This window comes from Rutidosis leptorrhynchoides, chromosome 3 (assembly GCF_046630445.1).
Source record: "Rutidosis leptorrhynchoides isolate AG116_Rl617_1_P2 chromosome 3, CSIRO_AGI_Rlap_v1, whole genome shotgun sequence".
Taxonomy (NCBI): Eukaryota; Viridiplantae; Streptophyta; class Magnoliopsida; order Asterales; family Asteraceae; genus Rutidosis; species Rutidosis leptorrhynchoides.
In genome coordinates this window covers 238389708-238414233 of record NC_092335.1, presented here as the reverse complement: position 1 = coordinate 238414233, position 24526 = coordinate 238389708, and the positions used below count along the sequence as shown (strand labels likewise).

At 32.8% G+C, this 24526-nt stretch overlaps 1 protein-coding gene across 1 annotated transcript; it reads right to left on the bottom strand.

Moving 5' to 3' along the window:
• Positions 1-14557: 14557 nt before the first annotated feature.
• LOC139897296 (protein transport protein Sec61 subunit beta-like) lies at positions 14558-16560 on the bottom strand. Its single transcript, XM_071879991.1, has 2 exons — positions 16461-16560; positions 14558-14969 (listed from the first exon to the last, which is right to left on the bottom strand). Exon 2 carries the CDS (start codon positions 14966-14968, stop codon positions 14717-14719), a length of 252 nt encoding a protein of 83 aa, XP_071736092.1. The 5' UTR covers position 14969; positions 16461-16560; the 3' UTR covers positions 14558-14716.
• Between the last annotated feature and the right edge of the window lie 7966 nt (positions 16561-24526).

The following is a 24526-nucleotide window of genomic DNA, read 5'->3' as shown; positions in this document are numbered from 1 at the left end:
TTTTTTTTTTTTTTTTTTGGGGCCGAATTCCATGAAGGTAGCTTCACCTTTTTATTATTATTATTATTTTGATTATCAATTATATTATTATTATTATTATTAATGTTATTCCCATGATTATTATTATTTTTATTGATATTATTTTTATTATTAGTATTATAACATTTATTAGTATTATTAGCATAATTATAAGTCTTAAAACCGTTATTATTATTATTAACATTACTAATGTATTTATTATTATAAATTTTGTCATACAAGTATTAGTTATCATTATTATTATTATTAGTAACATAAGTAGTATAAATATTATCATTATTATTATTAACATAATCATTAGTATTATTATTATTAAACTTATTATCATTCTTATCATTCTTATAAAATTAATATTTTGTTATCACTAAAACTATCAATATTATCATAAAAAGATACTTTTATATAAAAATACATTACGTTATACTTTTATTACTAAACATATATTAGCTAAGCTATATAAATATATACTAAACCTTAATATATAGTTTTTATTATTAATCATAAGAAATAATTATATAAAACATATAAACTAAATATATTAAAATTATCTAAATAACATATAGTATAACAAGTATACTATTAATAACAAAATATATACATATAATTGATCGATTACGATTACGTGTATTAATATATCCACAAATGATATAGGTTCGTGAATTCGAGGACAACCCTATACTTGTTCAATGTCGTTCTATGTATTTTTACTACAAAATACAGTATGGTGAGTTCATTTGATTCCCTTTTACTCTTTACATTTTTGGGACTGAGAATACATGCGCTACTTTTATAACTGCTTTATTAAATGCTTTTGAAATACATTTTAGACACAAGCAAAACATTCCTCGAATGAATTATGTGGACGTGATAATTGCCACCATTGAATTATGTGGACGTGATAATTACCACAATTGATATGAATATTTTTACTCTGATTAATATTGCTTGGTAACCTAAGAATTATGGAACATCACTAATTTTGAGAATTAGTGCACGCCTAATTGATGCGAATCCTAAAGGTAGCTACCGGGTTTAACACCCCCACCCAGAATGTTCACTAGACGGAAGGGCTAGTGGGCGTGGTGTTTAGTACTTCGAAGTTTATATGATTATTATAAAGACGAGATGTTCTGTTTTGGGGATATTATTATGCGCATTATATGTTAAGGTCGGTTACCAAGCCAAGCTATGAAAGCAATGAAAAGTGAATGTTATGTATCGAGAGAATGATTTTATACACATGTTATGTGTATGTTATTTTTGTGCACAAGATATGTGTACGGTTACTAAGATTTATGAAAGATGATTTTGTACACGAGAAAGGTGTACTGTATTTAAAAGATATCGCATGTACATTACAGGTGGGTATAGGGTTCGGGCCCATTTGTACCATGCAGGATTTAAATCTTGTGGTCTATCAAAATGATGAATTTTTTTTGTTTTATGATAAACCTATGAACTCACCAACCTTTTGGTTGACACTTGAAAGCATGTTTATTCTCATATATGAAAGAAATCTTCCGCTGTGCATTTGCTCATATTAGAGATATTACTTGGAGTCATTCATGACATATTTCAAAAGACGTTGCATTCGAGTCATCGAGTTCATCAAGATTATTATTAAGTCAATTATAGTTCGAGGTATTATGAAATAGTATGCTTGTCGTCAACTTTCGATGTAAAGAAAGTTTGTCTTTTAAAAACGAATGCAATGTTTGTAAAATGTATCATATAGAGGTCAATTACCTCGCGATGAAATCAACTATTGTGAATCGTTTATATTGTATATGAATGGGGCATTTCACCTTGTTGGGTTACTTCGTCCACATAGTACAACCCACCCCGTTCGGTACCACGCCCAATAATTACCCCAGTCCTAATGTCTTGAAGGATACAGAAAGTGTGGTGTAGTAGAACTGAACAATTTAGTTCTTTTGTAACGTGGTTAATGGATAAAAGTTATGAGACAAGGCCGGGATATATAAACAATTAGATAACTTCATAGTTGGTGTGATTTCAATTTTCCCACCCCCTTTTACGTGTACAACCCCTCCATTGGCAGTTTGAATTCTATTTACCCGAGGGTTTCATTCAGAACAAAAGTCTGGTTTTTCAAAACTCATGGTGTAGGTAGCACCACAATCAAAAATCCATTCGTTACTTTTTACGTGATTTGAAATAATATTGGCTTTTTCGGTAAAACTTGAGTTGCTAGTTAAATGTTTATTTTTAAAAAGGTTTTGGGCTTATTTATTTTTATTCATATCTGATTTTTGTGTCTGGCCTGAACACTCTGTCCACACCCTTTATCTTTTTGGGCTGAATCACTTATATTGACCCTATCTGTAAAGTGAGCCAAATGAACCCACCCATCTCTTAATTTATTATTAGGTTCGGGTACAGAATTAATAAACACACCCCTTTTGTTTCTTTTCACAAACGTGGGTTTAGTATTAAAATTAGGGTTGGAGCCTGAATACTCCCTCTCATCTCTATCTGGTGACTTCGATTTTAAGGTTCAATTTTTCTTCTCTCATCAAATCTTGTAAGCAATTGAATCGATTATAATTGGCCTCTATTACTCCGTTCAATTTACAGAGATTAGGGTTTACCCTAATCACTTTGATCGATTATTATGATTTATTAGGGTTTATAGGTTTAACCTTCACCCATTTGGTCAATTTTTGAGGTAAATTAGAGTTTGAGTTACCTCTTGTTGCTTTCTGGGTTGATCGATTGTTAGATCCGAAGCTGCCATTGTAGGTGACCTTATGGTTGTCGTCGGCAGCCTCTGCTACTGTCATCACCATTCTGTTGTGTTTCAGTTTGTTCCACTATTTGCGATAACCAATGAGCTTAAAACACTGAATTATTGTGTGTTGTGACATACCACAATAAACACAACTCAGCTCTTGTTGTGGCCGATGGTGGTTTGCAGTGATGGTTTCTGTTTTGGTAATGGAAGTAGGTGGTTTTCATTTTGATGATTGACAGAGGACATTCAGGTAAGTGTTTCTTATTTTGCTACTGTCATTATGTGAAATGGCAGCTATATTCACGAAGCTCTTTCCCTGCTCCTGTATTTTTGAGCTAGAAAAAACTGGGTTACCATCGAAAGACATGGCAACCCTTTAATCGGTAAATGATTGAGCCAAAAAAGGATGTAATGATCAAGGATCTACACCTTAAAGCTCTGATACCATGTTAAAACAATAATTCGATAAAGTGATCTGATCTTGTATTGAATGCTTATGTGTTTGATACAATTGAATTAGTTCCCTTTACAATTACAAAGTGTTAATTTATACACTATAACTTCCTAATTCTACTAAAGGAATGGATCCAATTAAACTTTTGGAACCCCTTTTTACAATTGAGGAAATGTGGTTGTTATGAGAGCATTGCTTTATCAGTTTGTTGTGTTCTTGTGACTTATCTCAAAAGGGAAATGATGAAATTTGACTTCTGATCCCAAAAGTCAAGTTACCCAAAAATGGTAACTTGTCTTGTTTGCTGTATTCTAACACTTTTTATTACCGAAGTAATTGAATGGATGCCCTTGTTAAATGACAAACTTTGTGAAATCTAATCGAAGGGCTTCAACATCATATATAAAAATTGAACCATTCGAACCAAATATAGCTTATGCCGGATCTTCAATAAATCCTTTACAAGTACGAGCAATATGTTTGCTTAACGTAGAGTTAGAACTTATGCCAAGAAACTTCATACAACTCTTGCAAAGAGCTTTTTCCTTATCATCAATCGTAACAAACAATTCGAAATGAGACCAAATATCTTGGTTTCAGATAGTAGATTTAACCCTTAAAACATTGTTGTTTGTGAAATTTTGGCGTAAAGATGTTCCAACAGAAGCGGAAGCGGAACCATATATGAAAGCTTGTGATTGAGTGATCCATTATAGGATTAGTAGCAACGAAATAAAGAATCAGAGGCTGAGGCAAGCATGCACTTATGGTGACAAGTGCCACCACTGAATCTCGTATAATCCCATATGTGTAATATACCTATTTCATAAATGTTTTTCTTCTAAGTTCAATAAGTAATGTGCCACCACTTGCATGAGTTGTTGAAGACGTTGTGTAAGGAGAAGTTGTATACAAAATTCTCCAAGTGTGAATTTTGGTTAAGGGAAGTGCAATTTCTTGGCCATATTGTAAATCACGAGGGGATTAAAGTAGATCCGGGGAAGATTGAGGCGGTTAAGAGTTGGGAACGACCGACTACACCTACGAAAGTCCGAAGTTTTCTCGGATTGGCCGGTTATTATCGTCGGTTTTTTCAAGATTTTTCCAAGATTGCTTCATCTTTAACGAAGCTGGGGAGATGAGCAAGAAATCGCTTTTCAAATATTGAAGAGCAAATTGTGTCAAGCTCCGATGCTAGTGTTACCGGAAGGGTTTGAAGACATAGCGGTGTATTGTGACGCCTCAATTAGTTGGCTCGGTTGTGTTCTTATGCAAAGGGGTAAAGTGATCGCTTATGCCTCGAGACAACTAAAAGAGCACGAGAAGAACTACCCGACTCATGATCTTGAGTTGGTGGCAGTGGTTCATGCGTTGAAAATTTGGTGCCATTATCTTTATGGGGTTAAGTGTACAGTTTATTCGGATCATAAGAATTTAAAGTAATTCTTTGATCAACGTGACTTAAACAACCGTCAGCGGCGGTGGTTGGACTTGTTGAAAGATTATGATCTTGAGATACTTTACCATCCGGGTAAGGCTAATGTGGTTGCAGATGCGTTAAGCCGGAAGAATCAAGTTTTGAGTTTGCAAGTAAAATCGTTGCGAACAATTCTCTCAAATGATTTTCTCGAGAAATTCGGTGAGGTTCAAATTGAGGCATTTGTTAATCATAAGCATGAAGAGAGAATTCAAGGATAAACGGAGTCAATTATCCTAGGAACGCATGGGTTGTTGTGTTTTCAAGGTTAGGTGTGCGTGCCAAAATTGGGGGGTCACCATACGGTGCTACTCGATGAGGCGCACAAATCGAAGTATTCTATTCATCCGGTGCTACAAAGATGTATCTTGATTTGAAGAAGGATTATTGGTGGCCCGGTATGAAGCGTGATGTGGTTAAGTATGTTGAGCAATGTGTTACTTGCTTGCAAGTTAAGGCCGAACATCAAAAGCCATATGATATGGTGCAACCGTTAGAGATCCTGAAGTGGAAGTGGGAGCATCTTACCATGGATTTTATCACTAAATTTCCAAGAACGGCAAGAACCCAATATGATACAATTTGGGTAATCGTTGATCGGTTGACGAAAAGTGCCTTGTTCCTTCCCATACGCGAGGCGATTTCGTCGGAGATGTTGGCAAGGTTGTTCATTAAAGAGGTGATTTCGAGGCACGGGTGTAACGTCCTCCCAATAGGGTCTGGAAGGAACGTCACTAATATCAAAACATACCAACATATTATAATAAACGAGAACAATACTAAATGATGAATTTAACTTTAATGAGTACGCAGCGGAAAATGAAATGTCGTTACAATGACAGGAATAACAATATCGTAAATGTTCACATGCAGAAGTAATAAATGCGATATCTCTTGATCCTATGTCCAAGTAGCATCACACAAGCGGTAAGTATAAGAGCTTGAATCAAACAGCACCTGAGACAAAACATGCTAAAGTGTCAACCAAAAAGGTTGAGTGAAGTTCATAGGTTTAACAAAAAGTTTGTCGTTGTTTTAGACCACAAGATTTAGTTTGTAAAGTTGATCTCCCGCAGGATCAAAAAGTTATGCCAATGCGTGATATTTAGACTAAAAGTTTAAGTTTGCCCCATGACAAGTTGTGTCTGTCCTTGTCGGTTTAATTTCATTATTAAGTAATACAAAGACTTAGTCAAATGTATCGGGGACGTTACTCCCGATAGGCCTACCCCCAATAATTAAGCATGCAGCAGCAATTAAAAATATCACTGTAGGGACTTAGTCGGACATAGCCGGGTATAGCATAGTTTAACAGTTTGGTACTTGTGTCTAAAGTGTAAAAAGTAAAAACAGCATGTGTCTCACCCCAAGTAAAAGTAAGTAAGTTTGCTAGCAATAAAGAGGGGCTACGAATTCACCTTAGTAAGTAGAGAGAGAGTTATTCCTCGGAATAAAGAGTTGAATGAGTGAGCAGGAAAGTCAACCTATTGACATTTAAGAGTAGTTAAGTGTTTTGCCCATGTTTAAGTTTAAGTATGTGTTTAAGTATAGTTTGTTTTACTAAGTTTCTATTCCTAGTAAGTTACTATTTTTATAAAGTTTCCATTTTTAGAAAGTTTCTTATTTTACTAAGTTTATATGACTAGAGAGTTTCTACTTTTATCAGTGTTTTCCATTTTGGATACTTGTCGTATTAGATAAGCTTCCAATCACCCCTTTCCCTTCGAATGGCTAATTTAGATCTAGGGGCTTGAGCCATAGGACCCTTTAAATCGGAAATCCAAACCCTCTGCCTAGAATCTCATAGAAACCATTCGCCAAGAAAGTTCGAAGATCTATACATCTCTAATACATATCCCAAAATGTTTTTATGTTACAATATAAGTAGTAGGTTATAGGTGCTAGTAATAGTAATAGTGTATACATGTTATTTATTTTATTTTTAATTGCATATAATTTATAACATTATTTACATGTTTCGGTAAAAATAATAACTGAAGTAAAAAGTAAAAAGTAAAAAAATAAAAAGTAAGAAAAGAATACTTACTAGTAGTAATTCTTCAAAGAGAGAATGAGAGAAATTTTGGTGTGGATTTGAATGAGAAATGAGGGGTATTTATACTTGAAAAAATTAGGTAAAAAGAATAAAATAATTAAAATAAAAAGAAATATTTTAATTCTTAATGGGATTTTAAAATTAAAAATATTAAATGTTAGGTCATGGGATAATGCACAAAATAAAATAATAAAAGTAGTTTTTCCATTACAATTTTTAATTAAAAAGTAATTTATTTATTTATTTATTTATTTATTTATTTTTTCATTTATTTTAAGGATTTTTTTTATATAAATAAATAAATTGATTTAATGCTTTTCCAAGAATATTTGTCAATAATATTTTATTTTTATTTTTTTTATTTTTGTTTTATTTAATTAATAAATACAAATTTTGCATAAAAATAATAAATAATTCGGTATTTTGTATTTTTAATAATAATTATGATTTTAATTATTAAACTATAGTTTTAGTAAGTTTGTAAATATTATTACATTTATATATAATTGGATTTATTATATAGTTAAATATATAATACATTAACTAAATAATAAAAGTGATACAAAGTTTATATACTAAGTTAAATTATGTCAAATTATATAAATTAATAATATATTATTTATTTAAGCGTACATTGTTGACTAAAAATTACTATTCGGTCAATATTTAATTGTATATAACAACCCTTAATACATATAGTCAGACATATAACCTTAGGGTTAATTCAGTAATTTAGAAGTCGAAAAGTGAGGGTTGTTACAACGGGGTACCGGTGTCTATTGTTTCGGATCGAGATACGCGTTTCACTTCTCGATTTTGGGGTAAGTTTCATACGGAAATGGGTACTCAAGTGAAGATGAGCACCGCTTTTCATCCTCAAACGGACGGTGAAAGCGAAAGGACCATCCAAGCCTTGAAGGATATGTTTCGGGCGTGTGTAATTGATTTTGGTGGAAGTTGGGATGAGCATTTGCCATTGGTGGAATTCTCGTACAATAATAGCTATCATGCTAGTATTGGAATGCCACCATATGAGATGCTCTATGGGTGACGATGCCGAACCCCAATTTGTTGGGGTGAGATGGGTCAAAGAGAAGTTGGTGGTACCGAAGTGGTTCTTGAGATTATCCAAAAGATTGATGTGATTCGTGCCCGCCTCAAAGCGGCGCAAGATTAACAAAAGTCGTATGCGGATAAGCGGAGGTGGCCAATTGAGTTTAATGAAGGGGATATGGTGATGCTTAAAGTGTCGCCATGGAAGGGTGTAATTAGGTTCCGAAAGAGGGGAATACTTGCCCCTCGGTTTATTGGACCTTTTAAAGTTTTGGCTCGTGTTGGTGAAGTTGCGTATCGTTTGGAGTTACCCGAAGATTTTGCGGGAATCCATAACACATTTCATGTTTCCTACCTTCACAAGTGTCTTACGGATGACTCGATGTGGGTACCGTTGAACGAAATTACTCTAAATAACAAATTAGAGTATGTGGAAGAGCCGATTGCTATTCTTGATGAGAAAGTTAAAGAGATCCAAAATAAGAGCATGCGGACTTATAAAGTGCAATGGCGTCACCGAAAGGGGTCCGAGTGTACATGGGAATTCGAGGATTTTGTGAAGGAGCATTTGCCTTCGTTACTTGCTGCGTGGATCGCGGGGCCGCGAACGGGTCCAAGTGGGGGAGAGTTGTAACACCCCAAAATTTGATGCCAAGGGGAGCCGCGCCGCGTGGCTTGAGGCCACGCCACGACTATAAGGTATATCTGATGGCTGTTTTAAAGAAAAGTTACTGATGTCAAATTGTGCTATGAGCCACACCGCGGGGAGAAAAGGTGCGTCGCGCCTTTTGCTTTGAACTGATGGTCAGTTTTGTGAAAAGTTTCTGGTCCCGAATAACACTTGGAGCCGCGCAGCGGTCCAGAAGGCCGCGACGCACCTATCTACGGGGCAATATGCTGAAATTAGATTTTTATAAGGGTTTAAGTGGGGGCAAATGGGTCTTTTCACCCATGAACGGACTTTTAGTGAAAAGATCAGTTCTAGATCCATCTCAATTTCATCTTCCACCTACTAAAACACTCTCGATCATTCTAGAGTGATAAAATCAACTTTTAGAGATAGAAAGCTTGTTTTAGAGAAGAAAGAGGTTGAACCATTCCAAAGTGCAGGTGTTAATCTTGATCATCTCATTCCTAGCTATCTCTTGGTACTTGTGGTAAGTCCTAACTCCGATTTTCATTCGATTTAAGGTTAAGGTTTTTGATTTCATGTTCTTGATTTAACTCATCTAGCTCATAAATGGGTGTTTAGAGCTAGTATGGGTGATGATTGACCCTTGTTGGTGGGTTTTGGGTTGGAGGATATTTTGGTCATTGTAGGCTTGCAAATTGGGCATAATCACAAGTGTTGGTGATGTTTTTGATGAATGAAACCTAAATGAGTGTTCTTGGTAGTGCAATTTTGGGTGTAAACTCGATTTGGGTCAAGAAGTACTTTAACCCTTGACCATAAGATGTATTGGGTTAAGTTTGGGACCAAATCACTATTTTTTAGTGATTTGGGGGTATTGGGTCTTGTTTGACCTAGTTGGTGTTTTGAGGGCAATTTGGGTCAAAGTTGCACTTGTGAGTTTCGGATCAAGCTACTAGTGTTCATAGCTTGATGTTGTGTGATTTATGCTAGGTAACTTGCTTTTGGAGCAATCTTGAAGTCCTAGCTTGGTTTTGACTCATCTAATTGTTCAAGGTGAGTGGAGTATTTATATGCGTGTATATATAGATTGTTTGCTTGTATTATGTATGGCGAGTGATACCGATTGTAAGGTTCACTCTTCGTGGCCATTTGGTGCAAGGTGGTGAGTGTACCCATAAGGTCTCACTCTTCGCGACCATGTTTGTGATTGTAATTGTGGCGAGTGTTATTCACTCTTCGGCGGCCACACATTGTTTAAGGATGTGGTGAGTGTCACTCAACGAATACATTCTTCGGCGACCACGTTTGTGTGTACTTGGCGGTGCCATCCGGAAGGTACCTTCGCGGCCATGTGCAATTGTTTGGTAGTGCTATTTCATTTGATGACTAGCACTATTTTGCATGGTTAACCATATTGTCATGTTGTAGCGTAACACGTTATTTTGGATTTATGTTACTTGTGATGCTAGCTTGTATGCGGATAATTGTGTAAATGGTACAAGTAAGGGATTTATGTATGTATGCATATAAGTATTGCACTTACTAAGCTTTGTAGCTGACTCCTTCGTTGTTTACTTTTTTTTTAGATAATGGCACATCGAAGGACAAGGGTAAGAGTTTGTCCTAGCTCGTTTGTGGCGGATTATGAAGGCTCTTTTTGGTAATGGTCCCGACGGTCATGCTCATTAAGGAGTCGTTTTGGTTAAACTTTTGGGTCTTGTGAGACCGGTGATGTAAACAATTAACTTGATGTATTTCTTAAACTTGTATTAGCTTTTGAATGATGGTTGTAATCAAATGGTGATTGTGATGATCTATCTCCTAAAGGAAAAAAAATGTCATATTTTTATAAGTTAACTGTTAATTCGGTTTGCGGATCGTTTCAAAAAAATTGTCCGCCAGAATCAAACTATCATGGTTATGATTTTTTTCATGATTCTTGATTTTAACCGAAACCAAACCTAATTTAAATTCAGTTTTCGATTTTGGTTTAGGTTTAGTTTAATTTTAAATTCGGTTTCGATTTTGCTCTAGAATATTTCAAAACCGAAATCTGACCCGATGACACCCCTATAAGCCATGATACCAATCTGGACAAATAATCGTATGCCTGAACTTTTGTGCCATCAGTGAGATATCTTGGCTTCGTCCCTGTTAATAATTGAAAGTAATTAAAGAAATATTTGAGAGTGTTTGTTGGTGTGTTTTCAACCAAAAGCAATACCATCTATTTATGTTAAACTTGTTGGGGTAAAATGGTCCAAACGGCAACAAGACATAAACGAACAAGGTCAAACAGCTAGTTTTTTTTTTCGTAAAATACGACCGGACCAAAAAACCGGTTCGGAACTGATTTTTTTGGAACCGGTTTTTAACAAGTTTTTACCTAGTTTTAACCAATCGATTGTATCCTTTGGGAACCGGTGCAAACCGGTTCTTAAGAGAACCGATTTCGGTTCTTTATGTGGATTGTTTTTTTGGAGTACCGCTTCTCATGTATTCTCTAGTCCCCTACTTCAAATATAAATGTGAGTATATATATAACAATTCTAGGGTTAAATAGTTTTGAAACCCTTATGTTCGAGTTTCACCACTGATTAAGAGTCTTTGCATGTCCACGCATGACACAAACACGTACACCAGCGAATAAAACGGTAGTAAATAGTAAGTAGTGGCTGTATGCGGCACTAGCTAACAATAACTAGAAATGAGAAGACGGTAACTTGGGTGACATATGCAGTTTTGATGTAATCAGAACTCATAGTTAAGGATCAATGTACATGTAGAATTTGGTGTAGTTTAAACGCATTTTAACCTTTTCATAATTATTTTTATTATTATTATCGTACGGAGCAAAAAACTTACACTTGTTTTAATAGAAATATTTTATAATCCGTCGAAACAAAACCATCATCACTAATGAAGAAACGTCTCCACTTTTAACGTGACTAATAATATTCCAAAATCGATCCTTATCTCTCTTTCACATCCAAAAGTGATGGATATTAAGCCGGTAATGCCGTATTTATACACATATCCATCCAATTTTTGTCCATCTATATTCATATTCATATTCATTTCATTTCATCCATATACATATCAATTTAATTTTTGCCCATTTATCTCCATATCTAATTATCTATATCAATTTCATTTCATTTTATTTATCCATATCTATATCCAGTGAGTTAAAAAGGTTAATTGATTCCATTGAATATTCAAAAAATGTTGAAATTTTACCTAACTAGTGAAATGACCCGTAAAATTACGGGTTTGTTTAAACGAAACAGTTTAATGATATGTATTAGGTATTAACTGAACGTAAATGCTAAAGTTATTTAGTTTAATGACCCGTGGAACCACAGAGTCCGACTAAGAAACTCGTCAGCTAAACATTTCATCAAACACTTAAAATGCATATTAAACAATCCATATCCAATCATAAGAGATAATATTGTGTCATTTTATTTTATAAGTGTAAATTAAAGTATAAATCTTAAAATTGGTTTCCTTCTGCCTAGCTTTTATATTTTCTCGTACTCAGTTCAAAATAATTAATTAAAATAATTCAAAATTATTTAATTTTAATAATTAAAATAATTATTAATAAGATGTAATAATAATAATTAATTAATAAGATTTAATTTTAGTTCAAAATTATTTAGATTAATGACATCACTCACCATGTTTAGATTTTTTTTCATTTTCTTTTTTATTTTTGCTTAACAAAGGAATTAACCTAATAATGACATCATCATTATAGCATTTTAATATTAACAATAGATATGTGATAAAAACTAAAACATAATATAACAAGATTATATATAATGTGACATAATTAAAAGCTATCAACAACGTGTAATCTTTATTGAAAACATATCACTACGTTCACTATTAAATACTATATACTGTGACAAATCAAATGTGCAATTTGTATGTTTATATATAAATGCTCTATTATAATATATCATAGTTAATTTATTATACGGTTGCAAACAAAATATATCTGTAATGACAAATTCATTTGTAATATTAAATGTATTTGCATATCTATATATTTGACAGATCCATGGCTAAGCCAAAAAAAACCCGGTTTTTTCCGCATTTTCCGGAACCGGTTCTGGTTCTAGGTGTCGGTTTTTTCGGACGGGGTAGAGAGTCGTGACCTTCTATCTGATATAACTAGACCACTAAAAGAAAAGGCCGGTTCGGAAGCTACGGTTGAAGCTTAATCGGCCAATAAGTCACGAGCCATAATGGATAATAGTGGATATGTGTCTTCTTTTGATTGCCACCATTTTAAAACGTCAAGGTTGTGAAATTGTTCACTCATTGTAGTGCAAAGTTTCCAATCTTATAATTTCCCAACTCGCTTGTCGCTCTCGATGTTCGTGCACACTTGGTAGCGTCTTCACGTACTAGGTTAAAAAGACTTATATTGACGTCTCGGGCCCTTCGAGAAGATGATAAGGCCGCAATTTGATTAACAATTGGGTTTGCTTGTCGATCATATTTTATTGCATAAATACCAAACGTTTGCTCAAAAACTTCATTAAATTCGTGTATTTCGTTTTTTACATAGTGGATTGGTTATCTTTGGGACTATACGTACAATCAAAATCATCAAAATTGTTATATATTGTTGTCATCAATCGTTCGACCCCTTTAAAATTTAATCGTGAGTCAAGTCGGCCGCACATAAAAATACCTTCGGTATCGCTCTAAAATATTTTTCAGTTTCTTTTCTTATATGAAAAATGACTGGTCTAAAAATAATATTATTTAAGTTCGCAAAATAGCAAATTTTTTCCGTCATTATATAAAATTGTTGTAAAACTAGTACGCTATTCGGGTCTCTTGCGTTTGCGCTACAACTTTTTTCGAGATGTTTTCTTAACGTACTATTACCCGAAGTACCTAGGAACTTCGAACATTTTATACAACGAGCTTTTTCGTCACCATTCTTCATTACACACAACTCAAATTTAGACCAAACGTCACATTTTCACTTCGTTTCTTTTTTGTAGTCAATATCGACCATGGTGTAACCTTGTGAAGATGTTCCAACGGAAGCGGAAACTTGTGAATTATTTATTATAGGATAAGTAAAGATTAAAGAGTAATTGTAGTGTCGTTAGAGAATATTTAGAGATTTAGAAAGAAATTTTAGAGTGAACGTTGGTGCATTTTCAACCAAAACACTACTACATGTTTATAATACACATTCGGAGGGTAAAATGGTCAAAAAAACCAAAAAAAAAAAAAATTGGGCAAGAATTCAAAAATAACGGCTATTTTTTTCAGCTCCAAAACCGGATCCAGATCGGATCTAAAACCAGATTTGGATCGTGTCCGGTTTATATCCAGAAAAAATCTAGTTTTCTGCAAAATTCGTATCCAGATAGAACCGGATCATTTCGAAGATCCAGAACCACATTTTCGAGAACCGGTTCTTAAAACAGATCGGATGAATCGGATCGGATCAGGTCCGGTAGAGGTAGAGAGATGCATATCTTCATCGGACACACAACTTAATAAAATGTGTTGGTTGTTACACGCTCGGCCTGCCCATTTACTGCCGATGGAAATTCTTAAAACAAATTCACTATTTCAAAAGTCTGTTAGCTTACTATTGATTAATGATCCTACTTTTCTCAACCTTCATTTTTTCCTAAGACTACTACTAACGCTGCATCAGTCAACATATGTGGCAGCTTTTGACGGTTTTTGACGCCGTTAACCCGGCGTCAATTTTTGACGCCAACTTCCGTTAGTTAATTTTTTGACGGTACAAGCCATGCACGTCAGATTTGGTAGAGCCAATCACAAGTTTTTGCCATTTTATATTTATATTTAATTTATTTTTTTTCCCACCCAATTTCCAATCAGATTTTACCATCTCATCCTTCAAATATTTGTCACAAAAACTTGACATTTTGAATTAACGTGGGTCAAGCACAGTCACAATCAAAAATCCACTTTTTCACCAAAAAGTTGCCAATCCGACTCTGACATCAGGGTTGGAAACAGTCTAAGGCACATACCATATACCATATAACCATAGCACAGTAATACATCCATCTCATAAGTTGATCAGTTAACGAAACAGCATCATATATCATTTAAAAGATTTCAAGAACAAAAAGGAAACAAAATCTCTGCCCACTTGACAAACAAAAAAGTAAAACTAGACTAAGCAAAACCAAACCTAGTCACTGAGTTCATCTTTCAACCACATGATACTCGCCTTAATCCTTACGGACCAAGTAAAGCTTACCCACAACATGAAGCACAGCAACAAAAGCAATGAAGCCAATGCTCATCACAAGAACAACATTTGGAGATATCTTCAATCCGGGTGCATCATCAGTGTAAAACTGGAGCATGTTCCCAGCGGTCCCACCAGTTGCCCCTCCGGCTCCACCCGTCCTTCTCCTTCGCAAGTTAGCTGCCGCAGCGGCTGCACTTCCTCTTGGTGGAGCTGCCCCATTCAAAGCCATTCTGCACCAAAAAGGGTATATATTTTGAAAGATTATTAACCCATGATCAGATGATCAATTCAATGAATCCTGAGTTGACAACTTGATATGACATATCCTGGCTATTATCTACCACTAACTTGTGATCTAAACATCCATAGACCACTGCTGAACTTGTCTAATCATAATTATAATAGCTTATAGCTTATAGGATCAGAGCAAATTTCATTTGGGTGTGAAGATAGATTCATCTTAAAGATGTTTTGAGCAAAAATAGCATTAGCTGCTGACATCCATGACATGTAAAGAGAAAAATTTTGTGCTCCGTCCTCCAAAAAAGTATGGAATCATAAAGGGGCAATGCTATTACTAGTAATATTACAGTCCAACTATAAATTTATTGACTTCTTAGTAGTAATAACATTAGTACATTATATTGGAGCAATGACATTACCCATACGTTTTCTCAATTTTATTGGATATGAAGAACTTTAGATATATCATACGTGCCTATTAGTCGTCAATCATATAATTTTCAACCTAGATATGAGATATGTCTAAGATACATACTGATATATTAGTATAGTTCAAACAAGAACATAGATAAACACCAAATGTATGAAAACTTACACAATAGAGTTACAAATCTACAATGCAACTGATCAATTTCAAATGTTATAATGTAATAGATAGATTGAACTTCCTAATGAAGTAAAAAACAATGACTTTTTAACGTACAATTGTGGCAAGTGGCAACATTACACCATTAGCAACAGAAAGTGATATCAATATTACAAGCTTTGTATCTAATTTCAATATAACTCCACAATGCAAGATATAATAATAGAATGACATATCATATTATCCTCTATTCCTAATCACATACATTGCCCTTCAGTAACTTGATACGAATATAAGATAAGACAATAAAACGGATTACGTTCATGACAAGTCTTCGGTTCAAATCCACCAATATACTTGCATATGAATTCAACCATTTCACTTCCTAAAATAAATTCAAAAATCATATATAACCAATTCTAAACAGAGTAATTTGAATTACTTGCAGAACCAACCATTTAAACTATCTAACATTGTTAGGTCTAACACACAATTGTCTTCTTTTTAGCATTTTATCAAACCTTACAACTTCAAACACGTCTCACAAATTATGCATATTAATAACTTCAATTAATTCATCAATTTACAGATTAATCGAATCCTTAAAACTAGACATACACACATAACGAAATGCACAGTTAAATTCGGAGCTAACTATCAACAACTTTAGGTCAAAATTGAAGACTACAGTACAAGAACAACGATCGATCAAGTGACTAGATCCATATGAGTACGCTAACATGTATATGATTATATATATAATTGCAGCCAGATCTAGGATACAGTTTGTACGAGATGCAAATCAATACTAAATTACCATCAATTCGAGCTAAATTCATCGATAAATGAACAAATCAATAGGTTACTTTAAGATTAAAAAGATTGAACTAACCTTTTTAGTGTGGAGATCAAAAGGTTGTGAAATCGTTGCGTTTGAAGATCTGATAGTTTTTTGTGAACAAAGACGCGTCAATAAGGTGGTTTATTTTAAGACGTTTATTTACTTTGGTTGCCACGTCAATTAAGCCAATCAGGTCTTGCCACGTTGGAACTACTCTATTTATTATCTAACTGGGCCATGAGCTGCTCATAAGCATAAGTTTAGCCCAAATTTGCGACCCAATTATAACTTAATGTTCTTTTCTCAATTTAAAGTTGTAAACGTTTAAGAAATTTAACAATTAGTCAATAATGTTATAATTCAGTAGGCTTATAACTACCTTTAGTGGTTCTTGATTGTAGAAGGTATATAGAGATAGAGATACTGTAAAACGGAGAAAACAAAGGTTGAACAAAAGGTATGAGCAATTGGTTTTTATTTATAGAAAAATGTACAATGAGAGTTTGGTGGCATTTGAAATCTAGAGAGAGAGAGTGTTTTTGTTAACCAAAAAATACATACAATAAACTCTAACTCAACACACCTATTTATACTCAAAAAAATATACTATGCAATATCTATAATAATAATAAAATTATCATCCAATTATTACTTTTATAACACTCCCCCTTGGATGATAATTTTATTAGTGAATAACTAGTACTGCCTCGTTAAAAACCTTGCTAAAGAAAACCCTTTGGGATAAAACTTTAGCTAAGGGAAAAAGAGTGCAGCATAGAGTTGACTCCCCCTCAAGTAGGCAACGCCTGAGTTGTTACATCTTCTGAACATGCCTCATGCCAATATTATGAACGTGTGTTCTGAAAATAGCAGTTGGAAGTGCTTTGGTGAAAAGGTCAGCAGAGTTTTTGCTGGACTGAACATATCTCATTTCAATCTGGTTGTCCTTAATGAGATTTTGAGTGTATGAGAAGAATCTAGGGGGTATGTGTTTTGTTCGGTCACTTTTGATATACCCTTCTTTCATCTGTGTTATGCAAGCTACATTATCTTCATAGATAGTTGTTGAACTTTTATTGCGTTCTAGTCCACAAGAATCAATAATGAGTTGTGTCATTGATCCAACCAAAAACATTCCCGACTGGCTTCATGTAATGCAATTACTTCGGCATGATTTGATGATGTTGCAACAAGTGTTTGTTTTTGAGAACGCCATGATATTGCGGTACCTCCATTTAGGAATACATATCCATTTTGAGATTTAGCTTTATGTGGATCAGATAAATAACCTGCATCTGCATAACCAACCAAATCTTGTTTCGATTCGTTAGAATAAAATAATCCTAAATCAGTAGTTCCTCGAAGGTATCGAAATATGTGTTTGATCCCATTCCAGTGTCTTTTGGTAGGAGCTGAGCTGAACCTTGCCAACAAATTAACTGCAAAAGAAATGTCAGATCTTGTACAATTTGTAAGATACATAAGAGCTCCAATTGCACTAAGATATGGTACTTCTGGTCCTAGGATATCTTCATGATCTTCACAGGGAAGAAATGGATCAGTGTCAACATTAAGTGATCTAACAACCATAGGAGTACTTAATGGTTTTGCCTTGTCCATATTAAAACGTTTTAAAATTTTTTCAGTATATGTTGTTTGATGTACAAGTAAACCATCAGGAATATGTTCAATTTGTAAACCAAGGCAATACTTGGTTTTTCCGAGATCTTTCATTTCAAATTCTTTCTTTAGAAGTTGAATGGCTTCATGGATCTCTTTTTTTTTGGTACCTATGATATTAAGACCATTGACATAAATAACTACGATATATATCTGGTCATTGTTTTCATAATTAAAACACATGTGCAAATAAGTTTATATGTATATACTTTTCTTATCAAGTAATCACTTAATCCGTTATACTATTGTATCAACCCATATAAAAATCTTTGTGATTCAATGGAATACATTTCTTTAGGTTTTGCGTTAGATGTTTCTGATACCTTAAACCCTTCAGGTATATTCATATATATCACTATCAAGTGATCCATATAGATAAGTAGTAACAACATCCATGAGATGCATTTAAGTAACTACCAGGTTGATTAAGTATCTAATAAGTAATTGTATCCATTACATAAGGATAAGTTTTCCTCATAATTCATTTCTGGTCTTTGTGGGAAACCTTGAGTTACAAGTCTAGTTTTGCCTTGTATCTTCATTTGCACATTTCTTTTTCGGATAAAAATTCATTTATATCCCATACGTTTCACATCTTTAAAAGTGATAACGATTGATCCGAAAACTTTTCTTTTATTGAGTGATTCTAATTCAGCTCGTATTGCTCCTTTCTGTTGAGCTCAATCATGTCTATTTTGATATTCAATGACAGATTTTAGTTCCAGATCATCATCTTTATTCATGATGTCATTGTAACATTATATGAAAATATCTCATCAAGATTTTTCATTTCATTTCAGTTTCATAATATTGCATAATTTATTGCAATTTATGTATTTACATTTATCAATATCCTCTGCAGAAGGAGTATTGATTTGTGGTTCTTGTTGAACACTTTCTTTTACCTCATTATCAGCTAATTTTTTTTTCGAGGATTTTTATCTTTGGAACCAATTGGTCTCCCACGTTTCTGCCGTAGCAAAGACTCATGAGTGACATTATTGCCAGCTTTTGTAATTTCAATTCTAGCTGAAGCATTTACTGCTGGTATATATGATTTAGTCACTTATTTTTTGTATCTTTAAATGCATAAAGTAATTAATTTGCAAGTTCTTGCATATGCATTATATTTGAACTTTCTTTTCGCATTCTTTTGTGCGATGATCAATATTCCTTAATTGATGTTCACACCATGAAACATCATTTTATTTATATTTCATTTCTCCCCCTAATATAGGGAACAATGTTTCATTAAAGTGACAATTGACAAAACTTGCTGTAAAAACATCACCCGTCATGGGTTCAATATATCTTATGATTGAAGATGTTTCATATCTAACATATATTTCAATCCTTCTTTGAGGAACCATTTGTTGTGGTTGTTCAATTAAAAATACACTGCACAATCAAATGTTCTAAGATGGAAAATATTTGGTCTCCACCAAAATTAAGTTGGTAATGGAGAATATTTATAACTTGCACTTGATTTAATGCGAATTAATGTCACATCATGTAAATTTACATGTCCCCATATAAATATTGAGAGTTTTGTACTCATTTCTAATTGTCTAGTTATTAGCTGTAAGCGTTTATCTATTGATTCAGATAAACCAATTTTGTGTATGCACATGAGCAACTGGATGTTCAACAACAATCCTTGTAGACATATAATAATCATTAAAAGCTTGAGATGTTAACTCACCAGCATTATCAAGTCTCATCCTTTTAATGGTGTAATCAGAATAATGTGTTCTTAATTTAATAATTTGTGCAAGAAACTTTGCAAATGCCATATTATGGCTTGATAACACACAAACATGAGACCATGCGTTAGATGCGTCTATTAGAAAAATGGTCCACATGATGGATGAATTGGTCCATATATATACCCTTGAATTCTTTCAAGAAACATTGGTGATTATTTCTCAATGTGCTTTTCATTAATCGCCATATGTGATTTTCATTAATCACCATATGTGTTTTTCGTTAATCACTATATGTGCTTTTCATTAATCACTATTTGTGCTTTTCATTAATCACCATATGTGATTTTCATTAATCACCATATGTGCTTTTCATTAATCACTATTTGTGCTTTTCATTAATCACCATATGTGCTTTTCATCATATATCATTTTCACCGTATGCGCTTTTAATCATATGTGCTGCGCTTTTCGTCATATGCACTTTTCATTATATGCGCTTTTAATAATATGCGATGCGCTTTTCATCATATGCGCTTTTTATCATATGCGCTTTTAATCATATGCGCTGCGCTTTTCATCATATGCGCTTTTTATCATATGCGCTTTTAATCCTATACGCTTTTCGGTGCTACATAGATATTTCTCATTTTCGATTATCATTGACTGATAATCATATCCATTATGATATATATCAGAGAAACTTAACAAATTTCTCTTTGATTTGGGAGAAAACAAGACATTGTTTACCAAAAAATTCGTACCATTTGGTAATATGAAATTTTGCCTTTTTCGTTTCTTATATCAAGTTTGCAAGAGCTGATATAGTATTTATAATTCCTTCATTTGATTTAAATCAATGAAATATTTCTTAGATTTGATCATAGTGTGTATGTTACTACTATCTGCAATACATAGGTCTTTACCATTTAATTGATGTTGTATTTCTGCAGGATTCATACTAAAACTTCAAATAAGATATGCAAATAATGAGTTATATTTCAGCAAGATAATCAAATTATATTACCTGCAAACAAGTTATAATCTGAAGTACATAAAAGATAACACTTAATAAAACATATGCGTTATGGTCTAAAACCATTTATTTATGAATGATACATAAAAAAAACTAGGCATCTTAGAAAATTCAAACCATTCAAGTCTCAAGGTAGCTCAGGGTTAATTTAATCAAGATTTGTCAACAGATTCACTCTCGTTTTCTTTTCTTTTGGGACTTATTTGTAGAGCTAAACAAGATGTTCATGTATTCAAGAAATACTAGACTGGTGATCCACGTTACCAGATCATTAATAAGAATCTCCGGAATTCTTATAAGAGCGTCTACTAATATCTTTAATTTTATTCTTTCATGGATCACTGTTATTATTTTTTATTTTTTATTTTATTTTTTATTTTTTTTATTTTTTTATTTTATTTTTTGATAATTAATATCGTATCTATCTTTGAGTATTTTCCATAATACACTTGGATTTTCGATCATATAATATGTAGATTCTAAGGACTCGTTAATATGTTTGCTAAGAAAAATACTTACTATTGCTTTCTCTTGTTCGGAATAATTGTTATTTTCATTCAGGGTTTCTAAATTACAGTTTGATTCGAGATGTTTTTCTACATTCATAACCCATGTTAAGTAGTTGTTCCCACTTGTTCTAAATGAGCAAATTTAAGCCTTTTCAAATTCGACATTTTCTATTATCATAAAGATGAATAACATAAATCATAATCATAATCAACTTCTATTCATAGACAAATAATAAAATGAAATTAGAATCATTTTAAATTCATAAGCAGCAAACAACAGAATAATGGTATGATTACAAATAATAAAACCACAAGGGCAGGATAGAATATAGGTTCACCCGGTGGTATATTAGCAACAATGATGATAGTTAATATGACCAATACAATAGGAAAAATCATCCTTGTGTGAATCATTTTTACAAAAACTTTTTGAGAGTAGTAATCTGAAAAATGAAGATTGATTTGTGAAAATGTGAAAACGGAGATGTTTATTTTATATTTGAAAAATATAGTTGTTGTAACGTCGTCAGTTGACGTTAACAACCGTTATGTATATATGACCGTTGTAACGTCGTTAGTTGACGTTAACGAATAAAGTCACTATATCAAAACGCGTATGAGTAATATAAAGGACAAGATTTTTTTTCTTATTTTAACTTTTAAGATTTACTTTTAATAAAAATACAAACTACTTTTTCTTATTTTAACTTTTAAGATTTACTTTTAATAATAATACAAACTACTTTTTCTTATTTTAACTTTTAAGATTTACTTTTAATAAAAATACAAACTACTTTTCTTATTTTAACTTTTAAGATTTACTTTTAATAAAAATACAAACTACTTTTCTTATTTTAACTTTTAAGATTTACTTTTAATAAAAATACAAACTACTTTTTCTTATTTTAACTTTTAAGATTTACTTTTAATAAAAATACAAACTATTTTTTCTTATTTTAACTTTTAAGATTTACTTTTAATAAAAATACAAACTATTTTTTTCTTATTTTAACTTTTAAGATTTACTTTTAAGAATAAACATTAGTATGCATGAAATAAATAATGATTAATTGCATAAGTAATCATAAATGTTAGATAACATATAAAGACCCCATCGTATTCGTATTGATCGGAATTAATCTCGACCCATGGTACCGTGTTGTCAAATGACGTGTTACGTACATAAAGTACCGTGTTGTCAAATGACGTGTTGCGTACAATCATGAGGTCTTATTAACATAAATATAAATGTTAGTGAAGTTAATAAGAGTCAGATTACAGAAAAATATAATTCAGGCGGTATAACCGACCATATATAACTTAAATAACATAAATATAAATGTTAGTGAACATAACTGTAAATGTTAGTATACATAAATAAATGTTAGATAACATAAATGTAAATGTTAGTATACATAAATAAATGTTAGATAACATAAATGTAAATTAGGCGACAGTGTCGACCATATATCATTTAGGTGGTATAACCGACCATATATTAGTTAGGTGGCAGAGCCAACCATATTTAGTATAAATGTTGAGATAATCGTGCTGATAACGTGTTATAATTCAGTAGGCTTATAACTACCTTTAGTGGTTCTTGATTGTAGAAGGTATATAGAGATAGAGATGCTGTAAAACGGAGAAAACAAAGGTTGAACAAAAGGTATGAGTAATTGGTTTTTATTTATAGAAAAATGTACAATGAGAGTTTGGTGGCATTTGAAATCTAGAGAGAGAGTGTTTTTGTTAACCAAAAAATACATACAATAAACTCTAACTCAACACACCTATTTATATTCAAAAAAATATACTATGCAATATCTATAATAATAATAAAATTATCATCCAATTATTACTTTTATAACAAATAAGATTTTTTATAAACACTGTTTCACTTATCATAGATTCACAGTTAAAATAAAATAAAATAAAATACACTTATAACAATTACTAAAATACTAGTGAAATGACCCGTGAAATCATGGGTTTGTATAAACGAAACTGTTTAATGATATATTTTAGGTATTAAGTGAATGTAAATACTAAAGTCATTTAGTTTAATGAACCGCGGAACCAAAGATTCCGACTAAGGAACTTGTTGTTGTTTTTATATACAGATTGATATACTTAATTTGGTCAGAATAAATGATACTAAATGTTAGTCCCTCTCAAAGTACCTAGTGTAAACAATATTCTTATATGGGTTATGGTTTGGTCTTTTCTTTCTGGATTGAGATCTTCATGTGAGCCATGAAAATTAAAGAGGGATTTTCACCTAATGCCCATTTTAACTACCTTTTTTTACTCATAACCCATAAAATAAAAAGGTTGACAATTTACACGCGCAAGGCGCAAGGACGCAAGGTGCCTCTTTGCGACCTTGCTCCCCGGTGGACGCAAGGACGCAAGGTCCCGGGGACACAAGGACGCAAGGTGCCTTTTGCTCTCGCATGCATGTCATAATTAAAGTTTTCATTCAAACATTTCATCAAACAACTTACGTGCGCTATTTATTCTTGATCATCTTTCATGGTAAACTATCGAGAATCTTTGTTGGAGCTAAATAACACACCAAAATAGCTATTGTGAATACCAAAGCAAGATAACTACATTTATCAAACAAACAAAATAATACATTGTACTGGGAAAAATTAGGTGTCGTAAACATCCTATTATATAGATAAAAATAATGTTGGATCAGGTGACGTTAAGTGGCTGTTGAGATCGGTCAGATAAACATCACACAACATTGTCACCATTTCTAGCCAATGAAATAGTTTACCATGAAAGATGATCAAGAATAAATAGCAAATGTAAGGCGCACGCAAGGTGTTTGATGAAATTTCTAAAAGAAAACTTTAATTATGACATGCAGGCGGGAGCAAGATGTAACGACCCGACTTTTTCTACTTATATTTTTTCGTGCTTATTACTTTCACGAAACTGCGTATTTGTGCGTACTGAGCTATATTATATTCTGGGATCTTAATTCATGTTGATTACTTTCGTTTATATTTTAAAACGTGCTGTTATGTACTTAGTTACTTAACTTGATCCTCGAATAGTTTTATGACCGTTAGTGTCACTTGACGTTTAGAACGAGCTATGTACTTTATACACGTTAAACTTTTGTCGTAATTGAAATATTATGACTACGTAAAACTAATTGTTATTTTCTAATGACAA